This window comes from Schistocerca nitens, chromosome 3, assembly GCF_023898315.1.
Source record: "Schistocerca nitens isolate TAMUIC-IGC-003100 chromosome 3, iqSchNite1.1, whole genome shotgun sequence".
Classification (NCBI taxonomy): domain Eukaryota; kingdom Metazoa; phylum Arthropoda; class Insecta; order Orthoptera; family Acrididae; genus Schistocerca; species Schistocerca nitens.
The window spans coordinates 782,959,932-782,978,842 of record NC_064616.1 but is presented as its reverse complement, the minus strand read 5'-3'; the positions used below and the strand labels follow the sequence as shown (position 1 = coordinate 782,978,842).

General features: G+C 40.2%; 1 protein-coding gene across 4 annotated transcripts in view; it reads right to left on the bottom strand.

Annotated features, from left to right (window-relative positions):
• The window catches only part of LOC126248795 (uncharacterized), a 119,221-nt gene that overhangs the window by 56,796 nt on the left and 43,514 nt on the right, over window positions 1-18,911 (bottom strand). For 3 of the 4 annotated variants that reach the window (XM_049950185.1, XM_049950181.1, XM_049950183.1), the window contains 4 exons: window positions 5,514-6,187; window positions 5,059-5,175; window positions 1,064-1,210; window positions 822-959 (listed from right to left, as the gene is read on the bottom strand). In XM_049950185.1, the coding sequence (XP_049806142.1) occupies window positions 822-959; window positions 1,064-1,210; window positions 5,059-5,175; window positions 5,514-6,187 (1,076 nt within the window). The remainder of the gene's footprint in view (window positions 1-821; window positions 960-1,063; window positions 1,211-5,058; window positions 5,176-5,513; window positions 6,188-18,911) is intronic. The other variant, XM_049950182.1, reaches the window with a different exon arrangement.

Here is an 18,911-nt window from a genome sequence, read left to right as displayed (position 1 = left end):
TTCATTTTCTTGAGACTGAAGGAATAATATCTTGTCCCATGTTTAAAAAAAGAAATTCAATATGTCAGCTACATTTTGTACCTGATGATTTTGCACCTAACCAACTGTGTCAACTCATATTTTTTACTGCAAACTATTCGACTTTCATGTGATGGGTTACTTAATTTCAAAACATATGAATAACTATGTGCATTTATAGAAAGGTAGGCAAGTTCACCACGCCACATGGGGCTATAGAATGCAAAAGAATTACCTTTTTTACTGAACAGTTTCTTTCAGATCATTTTTGTAAGACTGCAGATCAGCCAGCATGTGCAATGCTACTGTTCTTCTGGTATAGTGAGTTGGCCACTGGCCACTGAAGTGGGGAAAGAATGTTTTGATTATTTTGGGTAGCCAGCTGATCCTGCCATCCTTCTGCTACCGTATGCTTGTCCCACTATATAAAATGTAGAGATCTGTTGCACTGCTTCAAGCAGGCTCACACTTTCACCCAATATGTGAGTTACCTGCTTCCTTTGGGCGTGCACCTTAAGGAAATTTCCCAGCGTAGATCTGTCCAAGTATACTTCCATACAATTGCAGTGCTTATTTCAGATGTCAAAGTATAAACTGGAGATAAAGTCCCAACAAGCCACAGATTTTAAAAAGATCTTAACATAGATTACTTGATAAGGTGATAAATTCTGTAATATGCTCATATTTTGGACAGTTGCTACTAGTGAATTTTATACCTTTGCAAACACACTAAAAGCACAGTTTACTGACTGCCAATTCATTTTTCTTAGAACAATATGTGATATATACTGCTGGTTACTTACAGCAAAATCACGTTCATTTACACCACCAAAACTCTGACATAAGTACGCTATTGTCATTTCCTTATCAGTGATGATACTATATAACTCTACAATCCGCTTCTTGCAATTATCAAGCTCATTCCCCAATTCTGCAACCACCTAAAATTGAAGAAAGCTTATTAAAAATCACAATAACTCTAATTGTCAATGGAGACTATTAGCTTCAATGGGCTCATATGCTATGGCTGAAAATTAATACTTGCCACCAAGTTGTTCTGGCGAGCTATGTCATACTGATGCACCTGTCTCTTTATTTCTGCTTCGAGTCTCCTCAAGTTCTCCATAAGGGACCGATTTTTGTTCACTTCACAGTTTAGATGAGCTCTCAAGTTAGCATTTTCCTGTAAGTACTAAAATTCAATTATTCTTACAATTTACCTAAATCAAGAAGTACCATAAGAAAAATCAGAACTAAAAATGCTGAAAAACATTAACATGGTAAAATTTTAACATAAATAGGTTTTGGGCACTAAGTTTAACTGATTATCAACAACAACAACAAAAATAAATAATAATAATAATAATAATAATAGGAGAGTTAATTTGATTTGTTTACAGAATGTAAAGTTATGCTGCAAACTATACAAACTTCCCAAAGTAATTGGTTCAGAAATAATTGTGGTTAAAAAAGTAGTGTGGAGATAACCACTAAGAGCCGCTGCTCACTCATATTATGGGGTAAGGAGAAAATTTCTTGCCCTGGCACAGAAATGGCAATGACATCAAAGCCATCATAAAATTCTCTGTTTAGACAGTTTATTGCCACCAAAAATTCATTTGAGGCTGCTGAAGATTTACCATCGCAAGTCTTATTTCACTATTTAAGAATAAGAACTAAGCAGCTGAATTCAAGCACCGCCGTATTTCTCCTCAAAGATGATTTCAGCGAAGAACCAGAAACTGCATCCAAACGTGGAACCTTTGAGAAAGTGCACAACATGTCCTGAACAATCAATGACTAAAGATGCACGAGACAGTTGATGTAACTGGCTTATCTGATGAAGGAGTATGGTATATATACACAGTGGTGAAAAAAGTCATAGGATGCATCCTAATATCATGTCTGACTCTTTTTGCCCAGCATAGTGGAGCAACTCTATGTGGCATGGAATCAACAAGTTGTTGGAAGTCCCCTGCAGAAAAATTGAGCCATGCTGCCTCTATAGCCATCCATAAATGTGAGAGTGTTGCTAGTGCAGGATGTTGTGCATGGACTGACCTCTCAATTATATCCCATAAATATTCGATGGGATTCACATCAGGCAATCTGGGTGGTCAAATCATTAGCTCAAATTGTCCTGAATGTTCTTCAAACCAGTCATAAGCAATTGTGGGCCAGTAACAATTCCACCATTGTTTGGGAACAAGAAATCCATGAATGGCTGTAGATGGTCTCCAAGTAGCCGAAAATAACCATTTCCAGTCAATAATCAATGGATACAGTAAGATCAGAGGACCCAGTCCATTCCATCTAAGCACAGCCCACACTATTATGGATCCACCAACAGCTTGCACAGTGCTTTGTTGACAACTTCGTTCCATGGCTTCTTGGGGTCTGCACCACACACTAACCCTATCATCAGCTCTTACCTACTGAAATCAGGACTCATCTGACCAGGCCATGATTTTCCTGTCATATAGAGTCCACTCATATGGTCACAAGCCCTGGAGAGTTGCTGCAGGTGTCACATCATTTGTCTGCTGCCATAGCCCTTTAACAACAAATTTTGCCACACTGTCCTAACGGATATCTTGTTCATACGTCCCACACTGATTTCTGTGGTTATTTTGCGTAGTGTTGCTTGTCTGTTACCACTTACATGTATCAATAATTACAGATTTCTGTAGTTGTGTGTGTGTGTGTGTATATATGTTTGGATGTAGCTGTATTGCGTTGATGTACTGGTGGATATTGCGTGGTATGACTCCTGGATAATCCTGGATGACACATTATTATTATTATTATTATTATTATTACTATTATTATTATTGCTGTTGTTACTACTACACAAATTTTTATGGGGTTTTCACAGCTAACCTGATCACAGCTTGGAACAACATATCAAAATCAGAATCTGAACATGCAGAAAGATAAATTCAAAGTGTTCCTAGAATCAACTGCTCTGCTTAGAAGTTCAGATGTTTAAACATCATGGTGCTGTACACAAAAGAAGCAATAGTACACCAAAGAACAGTTGATGGTGCTGTTGTTTGTTAACTGGGTGACACATATTTTTGAAAGTTTATGTAAGTGACAGAAATAAGTACCCCAATATGATCTTTACAAATACAAATTAACAGCACATTTACTGGGCCAGGCTATACGGATTTACTGATTTTGCTTTGTGTACTAAAAATTTAATGCCATTGCTTTGTTTCTTTCGGTAGGTTTTATTTATGTTCTCTGCTAGGGAAAACAAATTTATTAAGCTTGTTCTGTGATTTGAGTGTCTACTCATTTCATTTTAATTTTGTTTTGTTTACAAATAAAAATGCCTAGAAAATAATTGAGTCTCTCTCTCTGAATACTCCTAAAAGACTGAGGACTATGTAGTCTGCAGAATTCAGTGAAGATCGTGATTGCTGCGGCTCGAGAATGCCAGGCTTTAACTCGCTCTTTGGAAATTCCTTCCAAAAGCAAGGCACATTGTAACTCTGATTGAAAGTATCAGCCATTGTCTCAGTGCTTAGAACCCATCACTCATAGAGGCTTAAAATTACCTTCCCTCCAATGTGACATCACAGCAGTAGAATTTTTTATGGGAAGCAGGTCACGCAAGCAAGTTTTTATACCATGAATCCCACTTATTTCTGAAAATCTCGAGTGAGCTTATGCTATGCCATGACAATAAACAAAGCACGAGGTCAGACACCTGGGTGCTGTGGGTGTGGACCTTAGTGTCAGTTGCTTTCCACAAGGCCAGCTCTATGTGGCTCACTCCCATGTTCATTCACATCCCCAATCATACTAATTCAAACATTGTATACAAAGATGCTTTATAAGTCAAAAATAAATTCCATTCATATGAAGTCTCAGCCACAGCTATAAATAAATACCCAGGCAACACTGGGCTTCCCAGCTAGTAATCAAAATATCTGTAATAAAGGGTGAACAATGCAAGAGTTGTTCTACATTTTTCTTATCTGGGAGCTGTACATGTTTAAAGGGAAATGATAAAGTGTTACAAATAAGTAGGATTCAGGATATAAAAACTCACTTGTCTGCCCTGCTTCCCATAAAAAATTCCATTTCTGTGATGTTACATAGGAGGGAAGTAACTTCAAGTCTCTGTGAGTGAAGGTTTCTGAGGAGCAAGATAACGCATGACACTCTCCACCGGTTATGTCATGCCTTGCTTTCAGAAGAGTTTCCAAAGAGCAAATTCAAGCCTGATGTTCTTGAGCTGCAGCAGTCTCACTTCACGATCTTCACTTAATTCTTCAGACCAAATAGTCTTCAGTCTTTTGGTTATTAAAGTGTATTCAGAAAAACTTTACTGTTTTCTAGGCATTTTTGTTTTCTGTTATTTCCTATTTTTCATCTTTCCCTTTTCCATTTATTTTTCATTCCCCAATTCTGCTCTTCCCCCACTACAGACACATTTCTTTACTCTGATTTAATTTTGTCATCACACTGTATCATCTTTTGCTTCACTTGTCTAGACCCCCATATCTCTGTCCTCTCTTCTCCTTAACTCCAGAAATCCCACTTTTCCCATTCTAAATTACAGCTTCACCCACCCAATTCAATATTAAAGTTATGAACATTGATTATCATGTACATGTGCTATCTATTGAAAGACTCCACAATTAAATTTAGTTCTCAAGTACACAAAAATAGCTGCTCTTTTTTTACGTGCCTGTACACGACTCATCTTTATCAAGGAGCTAAAAAATACTCTTGTTCTTCTCACAATCTTTTACTTATCATCCCCAAGTAGCTTTAAATCATTTCTTACCATGATGTTCTCACCACATAAATATAGTTAACAAATGTATACACATACCACAAAGGGACAGCATTGTTCACTTCCAACTCAGAATAAAATAATCAGTTTATTTTCAATATACAAGATAAAGGTCTAAAGTACAAAGGAAACAGACCAAGGGAAAGCAAACATAACAAATACACACAGATCTATTAAGTCCCTAGTGAATGAAAGAACTAAGGAGTATCACTTTATGTTGTTAGTTTTACCTCACTGAATGTATTTACTGTTGACGCTAACATCCGTTTCTCACTTTCCATTGAGATAAATCGTCCCCTACCATCATTATTTGTGTTTGCTGATTGTGCGATATTTTGAACATTGCCCTGAAAACAAAAACAAAAAAATTATACAAAATTATACAAAATTATTCAAATTAAATGCTGAATTAAACTCTGCACTATATTCAAGATCAACAATCCTGAATCTAGACATCCTGCCTCAATCATTCCTACATTTTGTTAAAAATTTCATGAATAGTTATTATATAGAAGTTCTCAGATCTCCCACCTCATGAACAAGTTAAATACAGGATTTGGTGGCACAGTACTATTCATTTACTATATACAACACAAATTGTAACAAACAAAAGTATCAAAGCAAAAATAAAAAATTAACATCTCCATAAGTTTCTAGAGAAAATAAATGAAATGACAATTAGTACCGAGTCATTACTGCCACTTGGAATGTAGACAAAAGATGATACCGCTATTTCTGCACTGTCCGCCCCTTGAGATGTGGAAGCAACTGCTGGAGTATTATAATCTTTAGACATACTTTTCAAAGATACATCACTCGTATTTTTCTGCTTCTTATTCAGTGACAGTGGAGCAGTCTGTTCGCTACTTGTTACTTCAGTTTCTGCTGTATTTGTTTGTAAAAGTTCATCACTTGTACGTCCAAGATGTGTGACATTGGTTCTGCCTTCATTAGAAGCCACAGTAAGATTTTGTGGATATTCCGCTGTTCTCAGAGTTCCAAGATGGGTGGTGGTATTTCTGCCTTCATTAGAATTCAGAGAGAGATTCTGAGGGTATTCAGATGGTTTTTTTGGGACAAGATGGATGACATTATTTCTGCCATCATTAGAAGACACGGTGAAGTTCTGTGGATAGTCGGCTGATACTGTGACTTGGCAATCCCGTCCAGTGGATACAATACTTATTTGTGCTGAGGCACCAACTGAAGAATTATTCCTCAAGTACAATGCTGTATGCTGATCTTCTGCATTAACATTAACTTCTTTTTGAAAACTGAAAGGAAGGCTGGCACCACAAATTTTTCCGGCATTTATATAACAAAATTGATAAAAGCGATCACGTGGTGGCAGCTGACAATCTGAAACAAACAAACAAAAGAACAAATGTTGCGTGTGCAAAATGCTAATATTCAACTCACATATTCCTAAAATAATATCACACAAATTTCAATGAAAGTAACAGTTCGTTCATTAAAGCAATGTATCAAGAATTATGTATGTTACTGTAACTGCAGAGTTGGCCATGGCTATGATTCTACATTGCATACGTATGCCATCTACGTCTATGTTCTGCACTGCACTAGCCACAAATTACTTAAATAAATTTAAAATGCCAACAAAATTATTTAAATTAGAACTGTGAGTAAATAAAAGTTCTATCTTCTTGTGTTCAAAACTGCAGCAATACAGTAGCATTATCACAGACTATTCTTACAAAAAATTTAAAAGTATGCAAGCAGTTTAATAAATATCAATGAAAAATCACTTATTTCATATTCCATATAGTAAAGAAAGTAGAACTAGTGAAGCTTCTAATGGTATACTACTACCTGCATAAAATATATAAGAAATAGTAGCCCGTGTGTCAAAAGACACATCACTGGTACGCAGCAGCTCCTCTAAGCAAGTCTAACAGTACAAAATGAAGAAAACCCCCAATTTAAAGCAAACTCAATTGTTAAGCATGACTTACTTTCCACTTGTTTAAGTACAAGTGAATCCAAAGAAAATGTTCATGTCAAAAAATCACAAGAATATCTGTATCTTTCTCGTTATATACACTCCCGGAAATTGAAATAAGAACACCGTGAATTCATTGTCCCAGGAAGGGGAAACTTTATTGACACATTCCTGGGGTCAGATACATCACATGATCACACTGACAGAACCACAGGCACATAGACACAGGCAACAGAGCATGCACAATGTTGGCACTAGTACAGTGTATATCCACCTTTCGCAGCAATGCAGGCTGCTATTCTCCCATGGAGACGATCGTAGAGATGCTGGATGTAGTCCTGTGGAACGGCTTGCCATGCCATTTCCACCTGGCGCCTCAGTTGGACCAGCGTTCGTGCTGGACGTGCAGACCGCGTGAGACGACGCTTCATCCAGTCCCAAACATGCTCAATGGGGGACAGATCCGGAGATCTTGCTGGCCAGGGTAGTTGACTTACACCTTCTAGAGCACGTTGGGTGGCACGGGATATATGCGGACGTGCATTGTCCTGTTGGAACAGCAAGTTCCCTTGCCGGTCTAGGAATGGTAGAACGATGGATTCGATGACGGTTTGGATGTACCGTGCACTATTCAGTGTCCCCTCGACGGTCACCAGTGGTGTACGGCCAGTGTAGGAGATCGCTCCCCACACCATGATGCCGGGTGTTGGCCCTGTGTGCCTCGGTCGTATGCAGTCCTGATTGTGGCGCTCACCTGCACGGCGCCAAACACGCATACGACCATCATTGGCACCAAGGCAGAAGCGACTCTCATCGCTGAAGATGACACGTCTCCATTCGTCCCTCCATTCACGCCTGTCGCGACACCACTGGAGGCGGGCTGCACGATGTTGGGGCGTGAGCGGAAGACGGCCTAACGGTGAGCGGAAGACGGCCTAACGGTGTGCGGGACCGTAGCCCAGCTTCATGGAGACGGTTGCGAATGGTCCTCGCCGATACCCCAGGAGCAACAGTGTCCCTAATTTGCTGGGAAGTGGCGGTGCGGTCCCCTACGGCACTGCGTAGGATCCTACGGTCTTGGCGTGCATCCGTGCGTCGCTGCGGTCCGGTCCCAGGTCGACGGGCACGTGCACCTTCCGCCGACCACTGGCGACAACATCGATGTACTGTGGAGACCTCACGCCCCACGTGTTGAGCAATTCGGCGGTATGTCCACCCGGCCTCCCGCATGCCCACTATACGCCCTCGCTCAAAGTCCGTCAACTGCACATACGGTTCACGTCCACGCTGTCGCGGCATGCTACCAGTGTTAAAGACTGCGATGGAGCTCCGTATGCCACGGCAAACTGGCTGACACTGACGGCGGCGGTGCACAAATACTGCGCAGCTAGCGCCATTCGACGGCCAACACCGCAGTTCCTGGTGTGTCCGCTGTGCCGTGCGTGTGATCATTGCTTGTACAGCCCTCTCGCAGTGTCCGGAGCAAGTATGGTGGGTCTGACACACCGGTGTCAATGTGTTCTTTTTTCCATTTCCAGGAGTGTATTAATCCATGACGAGGTTTACTTTCGTCTCCACTTAATGTATTTCAGTTAAAAAATACTTCTTGCATCAGTCACAATTTCACCTCACCATTTATGGTACAATTCATGAACTACAAACACCCCTTCACAAGGAAATACTACATGTTATCTACAGTGTGTTGTGCATGTGTAAATTTTACAGACAGTGGAATGAAAAAAGACATGCACTCGCAACTAGCAACACTGAGCAGCAGAGAGAGAGAAGGTTGGTTGGTTGGTTGGTTGATTGGTTGATTGATTTGGGGGAGAGGACCAAACATCAAGGTCATCCATCCCATTGGATTAGGGATCGTTGGGGAAGGAAGATGGCTGTGCCCTTTCAAAGGAACCATCATAATTTGCCTGAAGCGATTAGAGAAATCACAAAAAACCTAAATCACGACAGCCAGATGCAGGTTTGAGCCATCCTCCTCCCGAATGCAAGTCCTGTGTGATAACCACTGTGCCACCTCACTTGGTGTTACAAACACAGCACACAATGCAATGCAATACAAAGCAACGCATCGGGTTACTGTGCACACCCCTCCCCCCCAAAAACACACACACACACACACACACACACACACACACACACACACACACACACACACACACACACACACAAAGTGTGTGTGTGTGTGTGTGTGTGTGTGTGTGTGTGTGTGTGTGTGTGTGTGTGTGAGAGAGAGAGAGAGAGAGAGAGAGAGAGAGAGAGAGATATGGGGGAGGGGGGGGGGGGGGCCTTGTATGCTCTGATGAAGAAATCAAATTTAGTAGCTAAGCTACAACCTGTCTGCCGCTGTTACTGCATCTGAAGAGGACTGAAAGAAGCCAATCTTCAATCCAGAAAGCCTGCTACAGGTCCAGAACTTACCACAGAACATCGCACAGCTCAACTATGTTGCACAAGGGGATATCGTGGCTGAAGAGTACAACAATGGAAGCAAGTGGTGTTCATCAATGAATAATGATTTGACCTGCAGTCACCTGACAGAAGGAAAGAAGATTAGAGATAAATGTCCCATGGACAGTGAGGTTATTAAGGCAGAATGGTAGAGAGATGCCTTTTCAGGATGGTTCTTTGATGGTGTGGGCATGAATCTATGTGACTGCAAAGACAGATTTGGTCTTTGCAGAGCATGGGAGCCTCACAGCACACTGGTATGTGGAGGAAATCCTTTTGGAGTATGTTGTGTCTTTTACTCCAATTATTGCTGATGGTTTTACACTAATACATGACAATACATGCCCACGTGTGAGAATTATGCAAGAGTTCTTGGATGAAGTGGAGATTCATATCAGGCTTGGCCTGCTCGAAGCCCTGATTTGAATTAGCATGTTTGGGACCAGTCGGGCATAGGAGCCTGTCAGCATTATTCAAAAACCTCACAGGCCATTCTGAAAGAATTGGAGATGATTCCTCATGAGGACTTTGCAGCAATAATAAGAAGCCTGCCTAAGACGTTGGATGTTGTGATTGGTGTAAGAGAAGGGAATACATGCTCTTGGAAGATGTGAATAGAGGTCTGCAAAGTGAAGTGCGAAGCACAGGAAACCAAAACAGCGCTGCTTTAACTTCAGGCATTTCATCAAAATTTGCTTTAAACATGAATCCATTCATGCTATTTCCATATCTTTGGCTTAATTTGTTTATAATCATCTTTTCTCATTGTAAACACCTAGATGATACTGTGTCACAATATTTTATCATAAAATGTAGACTAGTAATCATAAAAATTACTGGAATTTAAAATAAAAATTTTAACAAATTGAAGTGTTGCATTTTTGTGCCATTCAGCATAGCAACCTAAATGTTAAGTTTTGTCCACTCCTTCATTAATATAATGATATATTTATGTTGCCTGAACAATTTCTAAGTTGCTTCTGAGTTCCCCCAAAATATTATTCAACATTTCAATGTTGAGTTAATATATGCAACATATCTGGCCCTGATATGGTTACACAAGAGACAATTTCTTAGTATTGAGTTTATGACACATGTTGTGTTCAATTTTCTATTAATATAGTCTGTCAGTGTATCCATTTCAGGTTCTGTTACATAAAAACATCTAAATTTTTTGCATGCACTGTTTTGGCAATTGTTTGCGCATTTAGTTTAATGAGGATTATTCGGTGTCCTAATCTATGTGGTAAATATATTATTGAAACAGTTTTTTTCAAGACTTAAAATTTTAAGTTGTTTGCATCAAAGTACTCTACCATATCCTCTGTTAAAGCCTTGATCAGGGTGTATACACATACAAGAAAAATATTCCTGAGTTTTTTACAGATCTCCAAGTTAAAAGTACACTCTTTTCCAGGCGAAAGTATATTTTTTCCATGTTAAGTGACAATATACTTTCCCTTGGAGCTGTAAAACTTTCAGTCCTTTGAATGGTAAAGGTTTTATACACCGCTGCAGAAGTTCCCAGCACTTTATGAAAAAACATATTTTGGAAAGATCTTTCATGTGTGGGAACATGTACACTGTATATTTTCTTATTATGAAAGCAAAAGTATGAGTTTCTCCAAATACAGCATGGTAGCTTTCGACACACTAAAATCGAGACTGGGAAGTGCTTTTGTCAGCTATCATAGCTCATGTCATGTGATCTCACCAGGCAATGATAACAGATATTCAGAGCAAAGGACATGTAATGTAGCCAGCCAAGCAACATCGCTGTTAAGTAGTGCGAACACACAAATAGGAAAAGCTAATGGTTTAAATTAATATACATACAGTATAGCTACAAGAATAGCTAAGCCTTTAAATGTAACACAAGTCATCAAAAATATTTTGCTGCTTTTTTTTCTTCGAAGGTGTGGTTAGGCAGGATCCTACGAGCACAACTTAAATTGCAGCAGCTGAAAATTATTGACAAGCATTATTATAAATTTCACTGCTGTGCACCAAAGATTTTGTATGTTACCTGGCTGAATTACATGTTCTGTTAAGCACTTCAACTTGTCCACGGAAAAGCCAATTATGTGTGAAATTGCTCAAAACTCATGTCACCTTTTTTTTTTTTTTGAGGATAATTATACTTTTTTTCCCTTTGTTATTGCATGGTATTTTTAGCATGTGTTACCCTTTAAGCTAAGTCAAAACAAATGTGCACGTAAAATTTTAAGTAATGGCTTAAATGGCTGGTCTTCTGGGCCTGTAATTTTTCTAATGGTTGATCCTCAAAGTATAAAGCTACAAATGAGAGTCAAACACTACGTGATTTAAGACATTCATCACTCACTCTCACACGTTACATAATTCGTTTTGCATAAAAGAAAATTCTCAAATTACAATTATAATATTTTCCCGTGACTTGTTAGAAACGTAAACAGTTGTGACGTCATGCCCGTTGAAAGCAGTTTGTTGTTATCAAGTATTGCACAGTTTTCGTCCTCAACACTAACACATCTTGCTGTCTACTAACGCTTGTGTGTGCACTATGTTTTGTTGTTGTAAATGCCACATTTTCTCTGCAACTTAAGTTTTATTTTGGTGTTGCTCTCTCATTTATATTTTATTGCTGCAATATTACTCTGCAGTAGTGGCTAAAGTAAAATTCTTCATTTGAGTATCAGTTCTTACCAGTCAAAATTACAAAAATTTAATTGGAAACTAAAACAATGATGAATTCCTGCATGTTTCCTCGATGAAAATAATTCCCACGTTTATCCCATATTTCCTGGTTGTCCCAGCTTGTATACATACACCCTGTTAATGAACTTTTCAAGTATTTCTATAGTATTCTGTCTTAATAAGACACTGATGTCATCTGAAAATTGATGTATTTTTAAGTTTAGGTCATTTGCCTACAGTAAAAACAGAACTGGGCTCAATACAGTGTGCCACCTTCTTCATGTGTTATTAACTGTTTTCTTTAATGTAGACAGGATTAAATTCAGTTACATTCTGCTTCCCTGGTACTCAAATTCTCTACCTTTTAAAATAGCTTAGTTCAGCAGGGAAACACAAAATATCGGCAACACACCCAATGGAGGCAACCAAAAAGAAAGGGGGAGGGGGGGGGGAGGGGAGATCAGTTGTCAGAGAGCACTGCCTGGAATTTAATCATGGCATGAGATGCACCAAGATCAGTATTGCGCTGTAAACTCCAGATCTATAGGACATTAATAAAGGAGTCCATTAAAATTATAGTATCATAAAACCTAGCACTGCTTACAATCTTACTCTATCTGTTAATATTCCACTGAATCTCATTTGCTAGGTTAAAAATACCATGAGGACATTCACTTCATGGAATATCAGCTTGGCATTGGGAAATAAATATGCATCAAAAGTTGTAACAGGTATTGCGAGTTGAACTCTGGCATAGATAGTGGAGCACTGTAAAAAACAAAGTGTGGTTTGATTCCAGGCAGAACGCATATCAAGACCACTGCATATAACATCTGACAAAATTAGCTCATCAAAAAATTGTACATACAAATGGAATCCTCAAAGTCCAATATATTCAGAAATACTGCTTCTATTAATCAACATAAGAAACAGCAGAAGCTATTCACCTCCTGTCCATTTCATAATAGTTATAACGTATATAAGAAATTCTTCCGAAAAACTTTGGCACTTTTTAAACAGATCCCACAACTATGCTTCAAAGTAGAAATAATTGCAATGAATTATTCAAATAAGCAAATATTGTCTGTGTGCTATTTAAGAGTTGGTCGTGGTTGGTGGTGCTGTCATTTGTGGAAGTGATCTCTTGCAAAAACTGTTCTGAAATTTAGAAATGTTTCCAGACTTAGTGGCAGCTGGCATCGTTCAACAGTACGACCTAACAAAAGCATTTGGCTGTGTAAATCACCAAATTCTTTTACAAAAAGCTGCACATCTCCGTATAAGTAGTGCAGCAGGGAAATGGCTCGACTCATATCTGTCAAACAGGAAACAAAAAGTTGTAGTAGATAGTCAAGATGGTGTCCCAGTATCTTCAGAATGGGGTACCATCGCATGTGGAGTGCCACAGGGCTCAGTTCTGGGCCCTACTTTTTATTATATTTATAAATGATCTTCCTCTCTCTACGGAATATTGTAGATTCACCATTTTCGCGGATGACACTACACTACTTATTGATAATTCAGTAGATAAGCTTGAGGTAATGGCAAATAAGGTTTTAAATGAAACTGTGAACTGGTTCAACATTAATGGTCTTAATTTAAATTACTGTAAAACAAACTACATTCAGTTCCACAAAACATCCAAAGATGAGGAAATATTTGTAAAGGTAGGTGAGCAGACAATAACCAGGGTAGATTCCTCAAAATACCTAGGCTTGCATACTGATAGCAAACTGAATTGGTCAAACCACATCGTGGATCTGTGCAAAAGACTAAGTTCAGCAACATACGCATTGCGCATTGTTTCTTCTTATAGAAATATGGAAACCATGAAGTCAGCGTATTATGGTTACTTTCATGCAATTATGGCATTTGGAATTATATTTTGGGGAAATCAGCCACTGGCTAAAAAAGTACTGTGTGTACAAAAAAGAGCCATAAGGATCATGTGTGGAGTCCATCCTAGAGCCACATGCAGGAATCTTTTTAAGAAGCTTGAAATACTTACATCCACTGCGCAATATATATTCTGGTTGATGTGCTACATAAGGAAAGAAAAATCCATCTTTAAGCTGAATAGTGCATATCACAGTCACAATACTAGAAGGAAACATGATATCCACTATGAACAGCCAAATCTAAGTATGGTGCAGAAAGGAGTCCATTTCAGTGGCTGTAAGATTTTTAATGCCCTCCCTTCAAGAATTAAGTGTTTGGTAGATGATGATCTCTAGTTTAAAAAAACCTTAAGGCAGTTGCTATTGCAAGGATCATTTTATACATTAGAAGAGTTCCTGAACTACAGTGTTTAACATATATTGTATTGTAAATTGCAAATGTATGCCCAAATTTGTATTTGTAATACCGAATATTTTTATTGTAAACATATATTTTGCAATATTTATTTCTCTGTAACACTTATTATTTTGTAATCTTTATCTCTCTCTAAAATGTATTTTTGTAGTGGGACCTAAGTTACTGTTTACTGTTTTTGTTTTGTTTTATGTATTACCATAAATTCAGGCCAAAAGCTTGTAAAATTGACACGTTCCATATCCTGTGATAGTGTCACAACATGGATCACCGGAACAAGAGATAAATAAATAAATAAAAACACTATAAATAAATTAAAAAACTGCCAATATCTTTTAAGTACAACATCAACAACAAATCACAACCAACAAACACTAAGATCACTCAAAAACACCACCAATAGAACTCATATGTGAGGAAGGATTAGTATATTAATATTACAGTGCTGAAAGCAACCATGGGTATGGTGTTACATAGGTGGGTTATGGGGGCACCCTTCCCAAGAGAGAAGTAGTTATAAAAAGACACATAGCAGCTCATACTTGGGTGTTGCTCACAACTGTGCGTGCTACTTATCAAGTTGAAATAACTGAATAAGAAAAAAAAGAGGATCATTTTCGAACATGAAAGGTTCATTTGGTTGGTGCAAGAGTACTACAGCAAAGCTCAATGAACTCCAGCCAATATTTCACATGAATGGTGTCGCACATCATATCATCAAAAAACTATTTTTAAATTTGCTGTCACAAAAAACGTGGATACAATGTACACCATGATTAAAAGGAGAGATGCACAGAGAAGCATATAGGCATTAATTATTCCCCAAATGTCTCTCTGCAGGACACCACCTTATAGAAGCACAGTCTGTGCGAGTGGAGAGGCCTGCATGTTTGCAAGAAGGTGAAGGCTATGCTGGTGGCAGCAAAGCTACTGGCATGGTCTCCCATGCCACACAGGCTTCAGTAGATGAGCCATACGAAGAGTGTCCCACAACGCCCCATCTCTCCTCTATCCATGCCCATAGTCCTTCCCCAATTCCCCAGATACCCAACCCAATGTGTTATGTTATCTATGCCAAGGAGTGTGTGGCACATGGGAAGATGCGTCATTAATCAAGCCTCAGGGATACTGGGCGACCTCTCCGAGTAATTAGGCTTGCAATGCTTGGGGTTCCATGGTGTTGACCAAATGGATCCACAACTCTTGTGGGACCAAAATGGAGAACACAGAAAGTAAAACAAAAACTGAGAGGCTTTACAAGACCTAAAACACTAGAGCATAGGGGCTGGAACTGATGGAAGCCGTTACCACAATTCGATCACGCACAGACTAGTCCAAAAAGTGGAAACTGTTACTAAGAAGTTGGACCACATCAAGATCAACTCCTTGTCTGAGGAACTCCTTGTCTGAGGCACAGAGGAGCAAACTCTTCAAAAAAACAAGAAGAGAAGGAAAGTAAAGAATGGTTTCCGAAAGATAAATGGAGGGGACTACATGGTCTTGAACTAAGTACTGCAGTCTTGGCTTTAATGATGGCAGTTATCCAACAAGGACATCCACTGGTCAACATCACATTGCAGTAGATGGAGTTCGTTCAAATAGCCCTCTTTGAGAAGATTTTTTTTTTTTGGGGGGGGGGGGGGGGGGGGGGGGAGGTGTTGAGGACACAAGTCAGCAAACAAATTCAGGTAGGTCTTTCTGGACAAAGGTGCTCTTATTTTTGCCTGTGAGGAGATGGGAGCTGTGGAGTGCCTTAAGGGAATGGTACCCAAAATACCTCCGTGGGACAGAGAAAAGCTGCTGGTCAAGACAGCAGCTGAGCTTGCCAAGACCACAAAGGTATCAATTTGGGTACCAAAACTTCTTAAGGATACTCCTCTGAAAAATAAGGGGGTTGGGTTGGGTTGTTTGGGGGAAGAGACCAAACAGCGAGGTCATCGGTCTCATCATATTAGGGAAGGAAGGGGAAGGAAGTCGGCCGTGCCTTTCAAAGGAACCATCCCGGCATTTGCCTGGAGCGATTTAGGAAAATCACGGAAAACCTAAATCAGGATGACCAGACACGGGATTGAACCGTCATCCTCCCAAAAAATAAGGATGCAGAACCAGAAGATCTGAACAGAGGATTGGAGGGTAATCAACTGAAATGTTGTATTGGACAGCCAAACCGTTGTGGTGGAAGTCGGTGAAAAATCCTTGCCAGCAACACGACGACAGGACCTGAAAGTTTACCCTGTGTTCTTACAGGTTGCAACCAGGATAATCAAAGACATTAGAAGGAAGCATGATGGCAAGCTGGAGGCTGTAAGTGTTGCAGATGAACCTACAGAACAGCATAGGGGCGAATGCCATCTTGAATCGTCTTCTGGGAAGACAGAATGTGGATGCAGCCCGTATACAGGAACACTAACTACTTAAAGGGAACATTTCAGGCCTCGGAGGAACTGGAGTTAAGCTGATTTATGCTAGAAATCTAAAGAACCCCAGAACATTCATTTACATTAAAAATTAAATTTCTTTTATTCTATTCTTTCAGTGACGAACTCCCTTGCCCAGTATGCTGAAGGTCTCACTAAACCCTTCACAGACAGGCACTAGTCCGCAGACGTAGTCCGTTAACAGATCTCTTGTGCCATTTCCTTCACACAACCCCAATCCTCCCACCTCCCCCAGCAACAGGCTACAGAGGAGTGCACCCTTCATCAGCCAATAGCACCCCAGATTGGAACAACTAAACCACATCCTTCGTCAGGGCTTTAGGGCTCTGATTATCTATCGCCATGCCTCGAAATAGGTAAATTCTATCAAAGAGCCTTCCCACCCCTCCTGAAGTGTGTTCTGTCGCCCACCCAACCCTCACAACTTCCTAGCACATATTTATGCCACCCCCAATTCCGACCCCTTGCCGCAGGGATCATATCCCTGTGGAAGACTCAGGTGCAAGACCTGCACAGTCCACCCACCCAGCACTTGCTATTCCAGTCCTTTCACAGCTTAACCTAACCCAACAAAGGTTGGGCCACTTGCAGAAGCAGCCATGTCATATACCAATTCTGCTTCAATCACTGCACAAACTTTTATATTGGTATGACTACCAACCAGTTGTCCATCAGAATGAATGGCCACCTCCAAACTGAGGCTAAAAGCAAAGTAGATCACTCTGTGGCACAACAAGCAGCTGAACATAATGTGCTTGAATTCAATGACTGCTTCACAATCTGGACACTCTGGACCCACCCCTCCACCAACAGCTTTTCTAAACTGCACATACGAGAATTATACTTACAATACATTCTCTGTTCCCAAAACTATCCCTATCTCAACCTACAGTAACCTACTGTCCCCGCAACCTCCACTCAACAGTTTCTGCTCCTCTGTCCTACACCACCACCTCCATATTCATGTCCCCTCACCCTCATTGTGTGTCACCCTGGTCCAATACACCTGCCTGTCTTTCCCCTTCCCTTCTCCTGTCCATCTCCCCCCACTCCCCTTCCCTAACCCACACTTCCCATCACCGCGCCTAGCAGTCTTCATGCCTCAATGTAGTTCCTGCACACTTTGCCAGACAGTGCTCTTCTCTACTCCCACCTGTACCCTGCTATCACTTACCCTTCCTCATCCCGTCCACACTGCTGCTTGCATTGAGCGTGTAAGTTGCATTCAGGTATAAGCTACCGGAGATGACGTATGTGTGTGTGTGTGGGGGGGGGGGGGAGGGGAAGGGGGGGGGGCAGTAGCAATCTATCCTTTTCCTTATATTGTCGACAGTCCAACCTGGAGTTTCCATTGTTTGATTTTGGCTAATTATGAGACATGTAGAAGCCATCATAACGAATGAGAAAATGACAATCAACACCACCAGTGGGGTGTCCACAAGGAGGGGATCTTATCCCCACTACTGTGGAACCTAGTGGTGAATGAACTCATCGAACAGTTAAACACTAGAGGCTACTTTTGCCAAGGATACGCAGACAATTTAGTCATAGTAATACTTGGCATATTTGCTAGTACTGTTAGAAAAATGGCACAATGTGCACTAGAAATTGTGGAAAACTGGTACAGAAAAGAGGATCTAAGGATGAGTCCCAAGAAAACTGTTGTAATACCATTTACAAGGAACGAAATCCAGTACACATACTGGAATTTCAAGCTCATCGATGGAACACTGCCAGGAGAGTGGGTTAGTGAAGTATCTAGGGATAACCCTGAATGTGATACTATCATGGACTGCTCATGTAAATAATATATGCTGCAAGGCAAAAAGTACTCTCACAAGAATTAGTAGATATTTCCAGAAACAAATATCCACTATTAGAGTGTGGGCAGAGGAGAATTTGCGTAGATGCTAAAAGGATTGTAGCACATTTATTCATACAGCCGAGCAGCTCTGAAATCTCTATCAGCCCCTACAACAAGATCAAAGATCATGGCAAAACGTCATACAGCACTTGGGAGACTAGGGAAAGCAACAGAGTAAACCTGTTGTGGGTCCCTGGTCACTCAGAAATTAGTGGTAATGAACAAGCTGATAGACTGGCCAGGACAGGTGTGACAACGCCATTTACTGGACTGGAACCTGTCCTAAACATCAATAAGAAGATGGTAAAATCAAAACTGTGTAGCTGGATCAGGAGGGAGCACATTCAATACTGGACTATGGTTCAA